Below are 17,762 nucleotides of genomic sequence, written 5' to 3'. Positions count from 1 at the left end.
AACTGCTATTGGATGGAAATCAATGGCTGATCTGCCCTATTAGGCATGGTCAAAGGACCTAGGAACTTGGTCAGAAGGAGTGTGTTACTGGTTTAATTACTACACTCCTCCTATGACATAACTCTGTAGACACCAACAGGGCAAAATGTAATATATAAAAAAATGGAGGACCGAGTTATTGTACATATAACAGTGGTAGTGCAAGATCAATCTAATAAATGAAGTAAAGGTCTCCAGCAAGCAAGATGAAAATGTGGTATTTATTTAGTTTAGAAATATCAAACGTGAGCCATCCGGAACAATTATGCAGATTGACTGTCCACCACTTGAGATTAGTGATGAATGCGTAGGATAGAGGGTTCAATCTGCATTTTACCTGCTAATTGCTTTGAGTTGTATATTCCTTAAACAAAGTAAATATAAAAATACTCTGAAATATGGTATGCATTAATCAATGTTTAATGCATATGCAAAGCCTTTTGCATGCAAGCCTGCATTGTCACGCAGATAATTCAAGAGTCCTATTCAATGTGAAGAGTGGTAATATCTGACTGACTAAAATGTAATCAATTTATGTAAGATTCAAACTTGGATGAGGGTGAATTGGCTGCAGCTTAATAACAGGTTCTTCTGGGACAACTTGTATATTTGTTTGATTTTATAACTGACGTTATGCCCTTCTCAAAGATAAACACATTGCAAATCTACCTGGATTCTTCCATAGCGAAGAAAATGCAAGTAATAACCAGTGGTCAGTGTGTGCTCAAACACTATTTGAAGTTGTGGATGTACATTAGTCCCTTCTGGGCTAAAGATGATTTAGGCCAGCTTGTTCCATAGACTACAAGCAATATAAAATATTGAAGTAACTCTCTTGGGGACCTGTTCATCCCAGATAGCCTTTAGAATTGCATTTCTCACTCAAAGCTTTTAATTAGCTACAGTATACATTCTGATTTAATGTATACACTCAAGACTTATGTCTTAAACCTTAGCAATGTTAAATCAGTAGATAGGTTATTCATACTTTCTGCTGTCAATGTTTCTCTTGTGGTTGTTCAATTATTATAACACTCTAAAGAGTTTTAAATTGTACAAAGTATGCAAACAGAAATATATAATATATAAAATATGTACATGATGAGCACAGTACAAATTTGTCAAATAATTGCTATTAAGCGGATTAGAGACAACTGCTTCAGTCAACCAACTCTGCCCAGTTTCCAAGTGTCCCAACCAATGTACATATCCTAAAGAGTGTCATGTGGACTCCATGTACTTGAACTGGGCTGTATGTTACCGCATCCTTTCAGTGAATCACACTGTGATGACATCTTGAACATATACCCTCCCCACCTCAACACCATGCGAGCTATCAGCAGAGCTTGATACATAGCATGAACAGCCATTCAATACTTTCTCATGCCCCACCTGTGGTCCTCAGACTCCATTTCCGATAGCTTCTCCTGTGTTTGGCGCACCACACTCTCATATTTCTCCTGGCATGACTGGGCCGAAAGTTTCAATTTTTCTTGGGTTACTTCCAGCTCCTTCTGCAGGAGCTGGTTCTCTGTTACCAGGTTATTCAAGGCATTGATGCATCGTTCCCGCAGGGCAGTCAAAGGTGCATCCTCCACCTAAAGGAGAAAAAAATAGGTACTCTTAAAATTACTGCTAAAAATGACTTATAATTTTCTAATTACTTCTTTTTAGTGTCCATATTCTGCTTTCCTTACATTTCGTAGCACTTAAGTAGAAGGTGACTGTAGAAAAAAAAGTGTTGTACGTCCTACACTTACACTACCCTAATTGCACCCATTTTCTTGTGCAACTTAGGAGTAGAAGTAACTTTCCATACTTACGGAAACCTACTCTTGATGCAGGATTACCATAGATGTGTGAAGCAAATTCAGTATCCTTGCCAATTTACTAAATGTCTTCCAACTGTAGCTGAGAAAGAGTCACATTTCGTCTTTTGTTAAGATTTCCACCTTTTCTTTCTAAAATCGGTACAGAGCTCCAAGGATTTATTGTACAGCAGATGTGATGGAAAAACAATGACATTTTTACCCCTACGAAAAATGGTTACTTATTTACATTCCTGCTTCTGTAAAGTAGAAAACGTCATTCAAATCATAAATATTATAAGAATTTCCTCTGCTAGTGGGGACCCAGGAACACTTCATAATAAATATCTGTCCATATATCAGTAGAAAGGTTGAAGAGTCCAACATGTCCACATGTTACGGCATACGTCTCGAAAGCCAATCGTAGGTAAGGGTTTCAGAATTGTAGACTGTTTAGAATACTAGAAACACTTTCCAAAACCACATTAAAGAACTTATAATATAACTAAATGCTTGCTCTGCTAAGTAAGGAAGGAAAGTGCAGTCACATGGGTTGAATAGGATCTTGTGTCCCTTTAAGGCTCAAAGAGCTGCCACTCCCCATGATCCATGTACTGGCTGCTGCTTCAATGAGTTAGTTTCTTTGAAATGAATAGTGGAGATTAACAAGTTACTCCCCTTCGGTAACTCTCTTTGAAGTGGATATTCTTTGTTACTGCAGATTCCTCACCTAAGAATATTCCTTGCCTGCCCGGTTTTTTGTGGATTTCAGTGGTGTTTTATCTGTGTGTTTCAAACCTTTTAAAATTAGTGTTCATCAGTGTTTATTTAGCTGCTTAATCCTCAAAATAGATAAAAGGAAAATGCTACTTACCAGTATGCATCTGTTCTTGGCATGTAGAGCTGCAGAGTCGTACACTTAGCATTAGATCGCCACCTGGTGTTGGGCTCGGATGATTGCAGGTTGTTGTCTTCTTGGAAGAAGTCTTTGTAGTCACGAGATAGGTGACTCCTCCCTTGGACAATACTGCGCATGGTCATCGACTCCATCCTCATATTGTTTTTCGCCATGATGGGAAATGATGGAGTTAGTAGAAGTAAAGAGAAAGGATGTCCATGCGTGTGCATCTAAGTAAGATGAGAACTGGAACGGACACAAGTCCCGGGGAGGCGGGAGGGCATGTACGACTCTGCAGCTCTACATGCCAAGAACAGATGCATACTGGTAAGTAGCATTTTCCGTTCGAGGCATATGAGCTGCAGAGTGTACACTTAGCATCGATTGTGCAGCAGTGTCTCCCCTAGCGGTGGTCGCTTGTATCCTTTGCAGTAGTTTGAAACAGTGTTCTAAGGACAGCTTGGCCCACCGCAGCTTGCTGCTTGGCCTGCACATCAACACAATAGTGTTTAGTGAAGGTGTGTGGTGTAGATCATGATGCTGCCTTGCATATGTCTACTAGTGGTATATTTCCTAAGAAAGCCATAGAGGCTGCTAGTTTGCGAGTGGAGTGCGCTCTAGGAGGAATTGTTAGTGTGCGTTTAGCTTTTTGATAGCATATTTATATACACTTTACAATCCACCTGGCAATCCCCCCCTTGGAGATGGGGTTGCCTTTGTGTGGAGGAGAGAAAGATACAAATAATTGTTTTGTCTTTCTAAAGGATTTAGTCCTATCTGTATAGTATAGCAGGGCTCTTTTAACATCTAAGGTGTGTAAGACCCTTTCGGCAACAGAGTCTGGGTTTTGGAAAAACACAGGTAGCTCTACAGATTGGTTAAGATGAAAAGGAGTGATAACCTTTGGCAGAAATTTTGGATTAGACCGAAGAAGCACTTTATTAGGATGTATTTGAAAAAATGGTTCTTGTATTGTGAATGCTTGTATTTCACTAACTCTTCTGAGAGAGGTGATGGCAACAAGGAAAGCAGTTTTCCATGTTAGGAATTGCAATTCACATTTGTGTAAAGGCTCGAAAGGGGGTCCCATGAGTCTTGTAAGGACAATGTTCAGGTTCCATACAGGAGCAGGTGGTAACCTAGGTGGGATTATTCGTTTTAATCCTTCCATGAATGCTTTGATTGCAGGTACTCTGAAGAGAGATAGATGTTGCCTATTTTGTAAATAGGCTGCAATTGCTGCAAGATGCAGACGTATGGAAGAATAAGCTAAATTGGACCTTTGTAGATGTAAAAGGTAACAAATGATATTTTGGATGGAAGCATCCAGTGGATCAATGTGATTATTGTTACAATATATTGCAAATCTTTTCCACTTAGCGGCATAACACGCTCTGGTAGTGGGTTTTCTAGTTTCTTTAATGATGTTCATACAGTCTGTTGGTAGGTTTAAGTAACCAAACTCTAAGACTTCAGGAGCCAGATCGTCAAATTCAGTTGGCTTGGTTCTGGGTGTCTTATTTCTCCATGGTTCGGTGTTAACAGGGAGGGTGTGAGCTGTAACTTTTGATGTGGAACCAGGGAGAGATCTAGTAGTGTGGTGAACCATGGCTGACGTGCCCATGTGGGAGCTACTAGTATTAGTTTGAGAGACTGCTGTCTGAGTTTGTGCACTACTAGTGGAATGAGTGGGAGAGGCGGAAAAGCGTACGCAAATCTGCCTGACCAGTTCATCCATATCGCATTCCCTTCCGACCGTGGGTGTGGAAACCTGGCGGCGAAGGTTGGGCATTTTGCACTTTCGTGGGTGGCAAACAGATCTATCTGTAGATGCTCCCACATTTGGAAGAATGGCTGAAGAACTTGTGGATGTATTTCCCATTCGTGAATCTGTTGTGACTGCCGACTCAACAGATCTGCTATCTGATTGTGAATTCCTGGAAGGTGTTCTACTGTCAGATGTATGTTTTGAGGAATGGCCCATCTCCAAATGTTCTGCGCGAGCTGGGACAGTTGCAGAGAGTGTGTCCCCCCTGTTTTTTGTATATAGTACATGGCTGTCATATTGTCCGTCCGGATTAAGACAGCTTTGTTTTGTACTTGCAATCGAAACGTTTTGAGTGCTAGGGAAATTGCTAGCAGCTCTAGGTGGTTGATATGGAACAGTCTTTGTTGGTTGTTCCATTGGCCTTGTGTGGTATAATGTAAGAGATGGGCTCCCCATCCTGTGAGGGATGCGTCTGTTGTGAGCACTATTTGTGGAACTGGGTCGAGGAACGGCCGTCCTTTTGTCAAGTTTTTGGTGTTCCACCATTGCAGAGAGCGATATGTACGGCTGTCTACCAACACCAGGTCTGTGAGCTGACCTTGAGCCTGATTCCACGGTTGTGCTAGACAGTCTCATAATGGGCGCATTTGCAGTCTTGCATGTGGAACTATGAAGATGCAAGATGCCATCATGCCTATTAGTCTCATGAACACTCTGGCTTGGAGAGACTGCTGGTGTTGAAAAATGGAGACTAAGGTCTGAATGCTCTGTATCCTGGCTGGACTGGGATAGACTAGAGCTATAGATGTGTCTATGGTAGCTCCTAGGTACTGATGCACATGCGAAGGCTGCAGGTGCGACTTGGTGTAGTTTATTGTGAACCCCAAGTTGTGCAACGTTTGAATTGTCTAATTTGTGTGTTGGACACATTGACTGAATAATCTTGCTTTTATGAGCCAATCGTCGAGATAAGGGAAGACATGTATCTGTTGTCTTCTGAGATGTGCCGCTACTACTGCTAAGAACTTTGTGAATACTCGTGGTACTGTTGTGACCCCGAATGGAAGGACTTTGAACTGATAGTGCTGTCCTTGTATGACAAACCTTAAATACTTCTTGTGAGCAGGATGTATAGGAATGTGAAAATAGGCATCCTTTAGGTCTAGTGTTGAAAGAAAATCGCCTTGTTGTAGTAGTGGGAGCACTTGTTGCAGAGTGATCATGTGAAAATGATCTGATTGTATGTAATGGTTGAGGGGCCTGAGGTCGAGAATTGGCCGTAGTGTCCCGTCCTTCTTGGGGATTAGAAAGTACAGGGAGTAAAATCCTGTTGCCTGTTCTTCTAAAGGATCTAATTGAATAGTATCCTTTTGTAGAAGCGCTAGAACTTCCTCCTGAAAGAATACTTAAGTAGAAAGCTATAAATAAAAATAGCAGGTCAAACTTAACTAGTTGGAGTTTGGTCTTTGAATCAAGTTTTTTTAGTAAATAAGTGTGGTGGAGGCAATTTTTGTTGTTGTTCAGAACTTCCTGTTGAAGCAGTCAGATGGTCTGTAGACATTGGACGCTGCCTGGGTGGTATGTTTGGGAGGGTTGCTGTGAGTTCTAGGCAGTAGCCATGTTGAATAATCTGTCTCACCCACCTGTCTGTTTGTGATAGAATTCCAGACAGGTAGGAACTGAGATAATCTGCCCCCCACAGGAGTGGAATGCTGTAGGGGAAGGAGAGGGAAGTCACTGTTTGGGAGTGGAAGAGGAGCGGTTGTTGTTGTTACCTCTACCTCTTCCCTTATTATTATTGCCTCTGTATCCTCCTTTAAAGTAGCCTTTGTTAGAGGAGGTCTGTGTGTGCGTTTTGAAAGATGATGTTGTATCTGCACCGGTTTCCTTGGAGCCTCCTCTATAAAAGAAGCGGCGAAAAGAACTTCTAGTCTGTGTGGATTGTAATGCTCCCATAGACTTAGCTGTGTCTGTGTCCTTTTTTCATTTTTTGTAGTGTAGTGTCTACTTCCGGCCCAAACAATTGGTTTTGATTGAAAGGCTGGTTCAAGATGGTAGTCTGCACCTCCGTCTTAAACCCGGAAATGCGTAACCACGCCTGTCGTCTGAGTTTAACACTAGTATTGACTGCTCTGGATGCTGTGTCAGCTACATCTAGTGCCATTTAATTGAGGCATTGGATATTAATTTACCTTCTTGTATGAGCTCTGTTGACTGATCTTTGTATTGATCTGGGAGGTGCTCTAACAGTTTTTCCAATTGATTGTAGTGAGCCCTGTCATAGCGTGAGAGCAAGGCTTGTGTATTTGCTATGCGCCATATATTTGTAGCCTGCGCAGCAATCCGTTTACCTGACGCATCAATAACCTTGGATTCTTTGTCAGGAGGGGGCGTGTCACCAGAAGTCTGGGAATTAGCTCTTTTCCGTGCATTGGACACTACTAGGGAGTCTAGTGGCAGATGTGCCTTAATATAGACTGGATCAGATGGTGCTGGTCTATATTTCTTTTCTATTCTTGGATTTAACACTCTACAACGCACAGGGTCTTTAAATATTTCCGGAGCATGTTTAATGACTCCTTTGATCATGGGTAGTATTTGTGTAGACCTTTGTGACTGCTCAAATGTGTCTAGTAAAACATCCTCCTCAATGGCCTCAGAGTGCATTGTAACCCCGTGGTAAAGGGCAGCTCTATTTAAGAGGTGATTAAACCCAATGCTATCTTCTGGAGGGGAAGGTTTTGTTGGGTAGGACTGAGGATCAGGAATGTCAGGCACATTATTTGGTGGGTACTCATATATATCTTCATCTGCAGGATATGTATCTGGGTTGATACCTTCATCTACAGGGTATGAGTGTGGGTCTGGTGTGTCATTCCCCCCACCTATATCATACTCATCATCAGTGTGGTGTGATGATGCAGGAGATTGAACAGGAGAAACTCTTGGTGAAAAGTAAGGAGGAATAGGGGAGGAAGAAGGTAAAGGAGAGGAAGGGTGCATTGGCGCAGTTACACAATCCTTCTTTTTGGCAGGAACCACAGGTAGAAGTGGTGTGTCTGCTGGTCTCTTCTTGTGAGGAATAGCTTCCACATGTCCAGTTTTTGGGTTGATATAGACCTTAATTTGTTTAGGATCTGGTCTAAACAGTTCTTCTTCCTCTACAACCTTGTTCGGCGTCGATTTTTTCGGTGCCGGTAGGGGTTGTTTTGTGTTTTTTGCTGTAGGAGGCGTTACAGAGTCCCGTGGCAAGTTTTTCGGTGCCGAAGGTGGTTTTGTCTTGGTAGGCTTGTTAGAGGGTTTAGGGGCCTCTGAATCAAGCCTTGGAGTCTTTGGTACCGAGGTTGGAGTTTTTGGAGTGGAAGCAGGTCTCGTTAGCTTTGAGGCGGTGGATGCTGGCTTTCCATCCTTATTCTTGGAACCGGAAGGTTTCTGAGCCGGAGCTTTTTGCGGATCCGGTACAATTTTTGGCTTCGGCACTGGTGCATCTTTAAGTTTGGGTGCCGAAGGATCTTTTTCTATGGGCACCGAAGGGTGTTTTGGCTTCGGTGTAGAAGAATCCTTCGGTGTCGAAGGATGTGTGTGCTTTGGTGCCGATAGAAGAGGTGGAATTGGCACGTGTGGCTTGGTCGGTGCCGAGGCACCGGAAGGCGTAGTCGTTTTCCTCGGAGCCGAGCCCAAAGGCGAGGCGTTTGAGGGAATATTTCGGTCTCGACTGGGCCTCATGGGCGGAGTGCTGACCGTTGCCTTTGGCTTGGGCAGAGTCTGTGGTGCAGGGGCAAGAGTACTCACGGGTTGACGAGATGGAATCGAGTCATCTGAGTCCTCTGCCTCTGATATGATCTGGAGATCAGGCGAGTCTTCTTCGGCGGCGAGTGGAGCCTCGTCCTCGGAGATGTCTTCTTCGAAGATCTCCTCCTCGAAGATGGCCTCCGGTGCTGGGGCCGTTCTCCTCATCTCGTGTCGATGGGCCCTCCGATCCCAAAATGGTATTTTTTGATCGGAAGGATGCACAAGCTCTGCAGGTCGACTCGTCGTGTTCCGGTGATAGGCAGAGGTTGCAGACCTCGTGATGATCGCAATGAGGGAATTTTGCTCGACATAACGGGCATCTCTTGAATGGAGTTCTGTCCATGAGGCGTAGGCCGTACGGCGCCGATAGGCCCAACGGCCCGCGTCGACGCACCGGAATGTAGCTGATGGTGTCGAAAGTAGTCTATTCGATGTCGATATTGTTTGTATAAAGTTTTTACGCTTCGAAGTTGCTGGAAAAGTTTTTCTAGCCGGAGCGGAGAACTTTCATCCGAACCCAGTGGCGGAAAAAAACAATCTGAGGATGGAGTCGATGACCATGCACAGTATTGTCCAAGGGAGGAGTCACCTATCTCGTGACTACAAAGACTTCTTCCAAGAACCTGCAATCATCCGAGCCCAACACCAGGTGGCGATGTAATGCTAAGTGTACACTCTGCAGCTCATATGCCTCGAACACTGTATTTTCCAGTTTTTACAAGAACATGTTTTGTAGTGCTTGTTGTAACGCACATATTTAATTTAAGGAAGAAGCAATGCATGATATGTATTGTCTTTCCATTGCCAGTATGTCCAATGGACCTATTTTAGACTGTTTCAAGTATAGAAAATCTGTGTATGGTGCTCTCACATTTTATCAATCCTAACACTCACTCCTGCATGACTCTGTCTGGATTACCAGACTATTAAAGGAATAAAATAGATAACAGTGCCGTATTCCAAAGTGTCCAAGAATGTGTTTAATAAAACTTTGGAATATGGCACTGTTATTTATTTTATTCCATTAATAGTCTGGTAATCCAGTCAGTCATGCAGGAGTGAGTGTTAGGGGTGATAACATGTGAGAGTACAATACAAAGACAGTTTATAGTGCTTGAAATAAAGACCTCGCTGGTCTAAGGACAAAACAAATATAAGCACAACAGACAGTTTTGCCCATAAGTATTCTGTATGTCCGGCACCTCCCCAGGTCACATACTTATCCCAGCAACCAGCATAAATGTATTTTGTGGAGGGACCATGGCAGTGATGAAGACATCCACCACTTCAGGTGGCAAATAAAGTACAGTCTTGCTGATACTCGGTCTCCACACACTGATGTGTAGGCTGCATAGATTCACGTAGCGGACACTGTCCTGTGCTGAAACAGGAGGTCCTCCTGTAGTGGCAGTTAACCAGAGGACAAATGCTCATGGTCTGAGTAACAAACTCTCCTGGCCCAATCTGGGGTGACCACGATTACTGGGCACAGTCATTCCTGATTTTCAGAACCAGAGGAAGTAGAGGTAGGCAGACTGGAGTCCTTTTTTCCATTTCAGCGAAATGGATAGTTTAATGAGTCCACTTGCAGAAACTGTAATGCACAAACTGTTGTCACTGTGTGTTCTCAATAGTGGCAAACACATTTAGCAAATGTTTTCTCTTTTGGTGGAAAACGCCCTGCCTCACCTCTGGATGTAGCTGCCACTCCAGATCTGCCAAAATGAGGTCTGCTTACTTAATCTACTGTAGCACTTAGGGAACATGCTAGGTGACTGGCGACTATGAAAATGCCCTAGTGTCAACCATCTACAGCTATGCAGGGCCTCCTGACACAAGACCAGGTCGCCACACTGGCCTTTTACTTGCAGTTTCATATGGCATGGTGTTGTCCATGAGCACTGGCAGCATTCTCCCTGTGACAAGTCAGAGGAAGGCCTTCAGATTCAGATGCATGATTTGCAGCTCCAGAAGACTGAAGTGGAGCAGATCCTACAATGGAGACGAGAATCCTATGATCTCCACCTCCACCACGTGACCACCCCATCCAACCTAGCAGTGATTCGTCTCTAAGCACTCTCTGCTTTGGGTGGGGAAGTGAGAGTAGCCTGCTACATGACAAACTGTGGTTGGTCAACCACCCCTGTAGGTCTTGAGCTGCCTGCTTTGAGGCCTGGATGGTGTCAGAAAGGTGGCCTTTGTGCTAGACCCATTGTGGCTTTAAGTTCCACTATAAGGCCTGCATGTGCTGTCTAGTGGGGTTGACAAGTACGATGCATGAGGTTAAAAGACCAAGAAGCGTCTGAATCACCCGTACCTATATCCATGAAACAATATGATCATGGCATGAATGTGCTGAACTCGTTTCTCTGGAGGGAAGGCCAAGAACTCACCGAATCAACTGGGAGGGAACTAGGTGGCTTCAGCTTGTTGATGGTAAACCCCAATGATGTCCGGTGTTCCACTGTTGTCTTGGGTGGTCCATGATTGACAGTAGCGAGCCCACCTTTAGCAGCCAAGTCGTCTAGTTACAGGAATACAGCACTTCCTTACTTCCGAAGATAGGCAAAGACCACTGCCATCACTTGCGTGAATACCTAGGGGCACTGGTGAGGCTGAAAGGACACACTGTAAACTCAAAAAGCTCTTTTCCATCTTTAACCGCAGGTAACACCCGTGGGACTGCAGAACTAGTATATGAAAATATGCTTCTTGCATGTCCAGAGACACCGTTGAGTCGCCGGCTCAAAAGCAGGGAGGATCTGGGCAAACGTGAGCATCTTGAATCTTTCCTTCCATAAGAAGACATTGAGATGACAGAGGTCCAAGAAGGCCTGAGGCCCTCATCCTTTTTCGGAACAAGGAAATAGTGATAGTAGCAATCCTCACCTTTCTTAGAGTCCAGTACTTTGTCTATGGTACCTCTGGACAGTAACAGGCACCCCTCCTGTAGGTGGATGGAAAAATGCTCCCCTGAAATACTTTCCGGTGTAGTATTTCTATTGGGTGGAGAGGAAAGAAAACACAGGGTATAGCCATTTTGAATAATTTACAAGACTTGTTTGTTAGACAGGATGGATTGCCAACCCATGAGAAAATGTTCTGTTCGATTCTGCATACCCCAGGGGGTGGGCATGAACCACTGTGGGTAAAGTAAAGCGGTTTGCTGGGAGGTGTAGAAGGCAAAGAGGAGAAGTTGAAAGACTGGTGCATCTGTTGGCAGCTTGTGGTATGCAAGGTCTGCAACAGCAAACCCAAAATGACTGGGCTGCCATTTGCATCACTGATTAGGAAGGCGGACTCTATCAATAGGCTAGAACCTGGAGAAGCCCCTTAATTTACAAACCTAGTTCCAAAATTATTTGGCAGCAATAAGGAATGCACTGTATCAATAAGCTGTTTAAAGTGTTCCAAAACTGAGTGTGCCTTTTCCTTGAAGAGGCAGGATCCACCAAAGAGCATGTCCATGAGATAAGTCAGCACATTGCCGGAGAACACATTAGACCTCATTCAGGCATTCTGCCGAAGAGCCACACTGGAACCAACCGTCGCCAAGGTAATATGTGGTATCAAAACCTGCGCTGATAAGAAAGAACTTTGGCCTTCTCCATTATATATCGTCTGGCCAAAGGGGACCTTAGATCTTCCAGGACTGCGGGAAAAATCTCATTGGCCATGTACCAAATGGCATGGGTGTAATGACCAAACAAGGATTCTATATTCGGACAGGAGGCAGGGTTTATGCTGTACTTTCTTTACTTTATTATACTCCAGCCATGTTAAAGCTAGAACAACAATCTTAATGTCCCATGAACTACTGGGAAAAAGGTAAACATCAGTCCAACTAATCAGGAGCCAGGGTCTCTCTTCATAGTCCCCTGTTGACTCCGCTTCCTTCCCTTTCTTTGCGGCTCCAGCAGCCGGAGAGAAGTGCCTCCGGGCTACATTTCTTTTGTTGTTTTGTGCATGCAGTGACTCTTTCACTGCTAACGGTGCTTTTTAGATGCACTGGCCGCTCAAATGAATATTTTTGTCTTTCCTGAATGCTAGATGGTGCCACATGCCAGGAATTTGCACTGCAGCATGCCTATCTCCTAGTGACGGCATGGTCACTCAAATCGTGCCACGATTAGTGCGGCCGGACGGATATTCCCTGGGGAGTTTTTATTAAGAAATCCCGGAAGGCGCCGGGACACCTCGGGCGAGGTAGCTGTGCGCTTTATAAATGGCGACTGTTGGGGGCGTGGCCAAGCAGCATGGCCGACAGGACGTGAGCTCCTCCAGCTCCGTCCCGAAGACCAGCAGAATCCTGTCACTGATCCTGCCCTGGCTTCCCTGGTCGCTGGACAGGCTTGTCGAGTGGCGCTGAGGCCCCGCTGGGTCACTTGAGCCTGCAAGCAGGGACCCACGACCGGCGCCACGCTGTAAACGCCGACAAGAGTGCTCCTGAGGGCGGAGTCGGCGTGGTGGATCACGCTACACCGGGGTCTGGGCCTGCGTGGTGAGGCCGGAAGACGAGTGCGCTGACCGGGGCTTCTGACCGGGACGAGCCCCCTGGTGCCCGCCGAGACCCTGCCTGTGACTCCCGCGTGGTGAGTGGACGGCAGCGCTGCGTCCCTGCTGCTGCGTGGGGCAGAGGAAGCCTGGACGGGGGCGCCGTCCATCTTGGATATCGGCCCTGGGTCGGAGCTCTGGACCCCCTCCCCCCTTTCTCTCCTACCGTTGCCGGGTGCCGCGATCCGGACCTGAGGTGGCGGCACACCTGGTGGGGGGAGGCTGCGAGCTCCGCCTGCATTTGCCGTGAATCGCGGCGCTTGGTGACCGCCGGAGCCCCTGGGCGGCTGTGTCCCTGGCTGGATCTGACGTCGTTGCGGACCCTGCACAGACTGGGGGCCTGCTTCTATCCCCCTGCCAAGCCCCGACCTGTCTGATCCTTGGCTCCTCGCGGCCCTGCTACCTCCGGAGGGGGACTCTCGGGCGGCGACGCTGGGCCCATTGTTGGACGGGGCCCCTCCCCCCCCACAAGCCCGCCATCTTGGGGCCTGTGCCGCGTTGCCTCTGGAGCGATTGGAGGCGAAGAACACCCCTGTTCCTCTCGGCCCAGTTCTGCGGGGCCTGGGAGATCCCCTGGTGGACTACCAGCTGTGAGTACTGGGGGTGAGGCGACGCTGTAGCCCGTGTTCCTACTGGTCTTGCCCATTGCTCCCTGGGTGGCATCCCATATCCTGACCTCCGTTGAGGGGTGGTGGCCGAGTGCTGCCCCTGCGTTGTTTGGCCTCCCGGCTCCCTTGACCCCCTGGTATTGTGTTGCCTGTGTGCCGCGGGGGGCGTCTGCCATCCCTGACTTAGCCCGGCCCGGGGGGGGAGGCCCTCCTTGCTCGGCTGGACTGGGAGTGCGCACTTGGGTCACACGGACTTGAGCTGCTCACCATGGCGGGCCGCACGGGTCGGAGTTCAAAGACCTCCCAACCCAATACGATTGTCCAATACACCACCCCCCGCCATCTGCCACAGAGGATCACGCGGCAGACGGGCCCTGACGACAAGGGTGAGGAGCCGCCGGAACCGACCAGAGCTGAACTCCTAAAGGCTATTCAGGGTTCCCATGCGGCCTTGGAACACCAGATTGAGACGGTCTCAATCTATGTCAACCTCCTGAGAACGGACCTTCGCAACGTCGCGGACAAGGTCTCGGATGCGGAGGGCAACATCACTCAGCTGCAGGGGGAGGTCGCTTCCCTACGACAGTCACTTGCCCAGCTCTCCTCTACTACCCGGGCACTAGAACGGCGCGCTGAGGATGCAGAGGGACGGGCGCGTCGGAGCAACATACGAGTACTGGGAGTACCGGAGCGACTGGAGGCGGGGAACCCTGAGCGCTTCCTAGAGACCTGGATCCGTGAGCGCTTGTGTCCGACTGGATTGTCCAACGTCTTCATTGTGGAACGGGCGCACAGAGCCTTGGTGCCCCCTCCGAGGCCGGGAGAGGCTCCTAGAGCCATCATTGCGAAAATTCTGAATTACAAGGACCGCGACTGTATCCTCAAGGCGGCGAGGGAGACGGGGCCCCACATGATAGAGAACTGTCGCATCTCCATATACCCAGATTATACCCAACAAGTACAGGAGCAGAGGAAATCCTACTTGGGGGTTAAACAAAAACTCCGCGATATGCAGCTTCAGTACATGCTCCTATATCCTGCCAAGCTGAAGGTGATTGCCCAGGGCCGGGCACATTTCTTTGAGACGCCTGCGGAGGTCTGGGAGTGGCTGGAGATCAGAGGGGATGACCTGCCCCCGGGAGAACGAGGGGGCTCACGTGACACTTGGGGTACCAGGCCGCAGAGACAACGTCGTGGTAGGAGAAATCGTCGCTCCAGGTCCCGGAGCTCCCCTGAGGCCCGGCCCACGGTGGGTCCAGATGGAGCCATCCTCATGAATACCTCGCCGACGAGGGCTGGCTCGAGCCCGTCAGGGGCGGCTGCTCCTGACGACGTCCTGGTGCCGGACACTTTGCAGGACATACTGCGGGACACGGACTCTACGGCCACGGTGGTCCCCGAGACTGCTGCATCGGCGCGGGAGTCGGAATGATCCTTGTTTCAACTAACTGTGGTGCTTTTCTGTGTTTACTCGGGTGAGCGGGGCTCCTCTCACCTGTGAACCTATGGCCTGTAGCGGTCCGTCACTGTCATCGGGACCTTCCGATCCCTGGTCGGTACCTTGTGATTTATTTTGGGTCATGTGTGCTGTGGGGGGTCTGAAGTAGACTTCACTATTGTCATGTTTACCTTACTGTTGCGGCTGGGGTGATGCCAGGGTGTTCTTCTTAGATACCTTGGTCTTTCGGGGAGCTGGGTGGTTGGGTGGGTGGGGTTGCATTGCTTTGTGTGAGTGAGTGTGGGATGTGTGGTGTGGGGTGGCTGTGCACGTCCTGGCACTGGCGGGGGAAGGGCGGGGTGGCGTTTTTGGTTGTTGCTATCCTATTGCTCGTGGGTGGTGGGGAGGAGGGTGTTCTTGCAAAAGTTTCATGTTTTGGGGTTGTTGGGGGGCGGGGTGCTAATGATGACACTGGCATTTGGCGCATGTTGCTTCTGATTGGCGGGGCGCTTGCGTTGTGTGATGCATTTTTGAACTTATTTGTAGCATGGGCCTGCTGGCGACAGCCTAGGCTGTGTGTATACTGCTGCCCGGCTGGGCATGAATTGTGGTCATGGGGTTTAAATTCTTAACGTGGAATGTGCGTGGCCTGGGTACGTGCACTAAGAGACACAGGGTCCTCACCTTCCTCAAACGCCATGGGATTTCGGTTGCTTGTTTACAGGAGACCCACTTGGATGATGATGGGGCGCAGCGACTGGCCAAAAAATGGAGAGGCCAGCTATTCCACTCCTCCTACTCTACGTACGCTAGGGGAGTCCTAATCTGGGTGGCCCCTGGGGTTCCATGCGCTGTCCAATATATTGATGCGGATGTGGAAGGCAGGTACATATTGGCGAAACTTAGGTTGGACGATAAGGTCCTTCTGGTCTTTAATACGTACGCGCCGAACGTTGATGACCCGGCATTTTTCTCCCGGATGCAGGACCTAGTGGCTCCTGGTCTGGACACACCCCTTCTTTGGTGCGGGGACTTTAACTGTGTGCTACATCATGAACTGGACCGGGATCCACCTCGGGCGGGGACTAAGCCTCGTATGACGGCGGGTCTGCGGGACGTGATGCATAATATAGGGGCGATCGATGTTTGGCGTGCGTGTCACCCCACGCAGAAACTTTACACTTGTTATTCCCCAACCCATGGCACTCATAGTAGGCTGGATAGAGTGTTGGCGGCCAATCTCCCCCCCTCTCTCACGTTGACGGTCACACACCAGGCCCGATACCTCTCGGATCATGCTCCGGTCACGTGCGTGGCGCTATGGCCTGACCGGATGGGACATCCCCGCTCGTGGAGACTGCCTACTGATCTGCTCCAGGATCAGGTGGCCAGGGATCATGTGGCTGCGACCCTCTCCGATTACCTGGAACTTAACTGGGCGGGGAGTGACTTGTCTTGCTCCACTAAGTGGGAGGCACTGAAGGCGGTCGTCCGCGGTGCGTGCATGGGCCTGACGTACGGGGTCAGGAAACAACTACTCTTGGACTTACAGGCTGCGGAGGCTGAGCTCTTGCGCGTCCAGGCCCGCCCTGACCCGGACGTCTCGGGTCAACGCGTGGAGGGCCTGGCCCTTGAGTCGATCCATGATATCCTCACGAGGCTCAATCGCTTTACGCTGGGCCAATATAGACAGAGACTGCATCGAGAGGGGGATAAATCTGGCCGCTTGTTGGCCTGGATACTACGCCGGGAGTTCACAGCTGAGCGTATAGTAGCCCTGCGGGCGCCCAATGGTGATATGGTCCACTCGGAAGCGGCTATACTCACAGTTCTGCGGGACCACCTGCGGGCTGTCTATGAGCCCGACCGAACTATATCTGAGGAGGTCTACCACCCCTACCTCGAGGACATTGGATTGCCGACCCTCCCAGAGGCGGCGGCAAAAGACCTTGATGTCAAACTGACGCTCGGTGAAATTTCTGCGGCGATTGCCGCCCTCCCACGAGCCAAGACCCCTGGCGGGGATGGATTCCCTGCAGAATTTTATCATACGTTCGGCCCCATCCTATCCCCCCTCCTTTTGCAGGTGTACAACGAAGCCTTCCGCAGGGGTGACCTCCCGCCCACCTTGAATCAGGGTGAAGTTTGTATGATACTGAAGCCGGGGGGTGACAGCACAGACCCCGCTTCGTATCGTCCTATCACTTTGATTAACTCGGACGCGAAGATACTGACCAAGCTGTTGGCCAGTCGCCTTGCCCCGCACGTAGCTCAGCTCGTCCATCCAGACCAATGTGGCTTTGTCCCTGGTCGTAATACGGCAATGAACCTACGCCGCATGAACCACGTATTGCACGAAGTCCGGGGGCGAGACTCTCCCCATGTGCTGGTCTCCGTTGACCTGGCTAAGGCCTTTGATACAGTGCATTGGGGTTACCTCATGCATGTCCTTCTCAAGATGGGATTTGGTCCCGGCTTTCGAAAATGGATACGGATCTTATATAGCACGCCCCGGGCCAAGGTGCGTCTGGGTTCAGCCCGCTCTGATGAGTGGACGTTGGGGAGGGGTACCCGACAGGGCTGCCCGTTGTCCCCCCTTCTATTTGCCCTCGCAATTGAGCCCCTGGCCATATCAGCCCGTAAGGAGTTACATGACTGGGGTATTGTGGTGGGAGGTACTACTAATGTCATCTCCCTTTACGCCGATGATGCGCTTTTCTACCTGACCTCTCCGGTGGAGGCCCTCCCCGCTCTGTTGCGCCTCTTGGACCGCTTTGGTGCGGCCTCGGGCCTGCGCATAAATGTTACTAAGTCCCTAGTGTTCCCACTGACTCCTGATGTTCTCGTCCCGCTGACG

General features: G+C 48.8%; 1 protein-coding gene across 2 annotated transcripts in view; it reads right to left on the bottom strand.

The window, feature by feature from the left end:
• Positions 1 to 17,762, bottom strand: part of CEP63 (centrosomal protein 63) — a 408,460-nt gene that overhangs the window by 89,020 nt on the left and 301,678 nt on the right. For both annotated transcript variants that reach the window (XM_078665801.1, XM_078665802.1), the window contains one exon: positions 1,432 to 1,637. In XM_078665801.1, coding sequence (XP_078521927.1) covers positions 1,432 to 1,637 — 206 coding nt within the window. The remainder of the gene's footprint in view (positions 1 to 1,431; positions 1,638 to 17,762) is intronic.

Source organism: Lissotriton helveticus, chromosome 11, assembly GCF_964261635.1.
Source record: "Lissotriton helveticus chromosome 11, aLisHel1.1, whole genome shotgun sequence".
Lineage (NCBI taxonomy): Eukaryota > Metazoa > Chordata > Amphibia > Caudata > Salamandridae > Lissotriton > Lissotriton helveticus.
The sequence above is the reverse complement of the archived record's forward strand: the minus strand, read 5'-3'. Positions and strand labels throughout refer to the sequence as shown.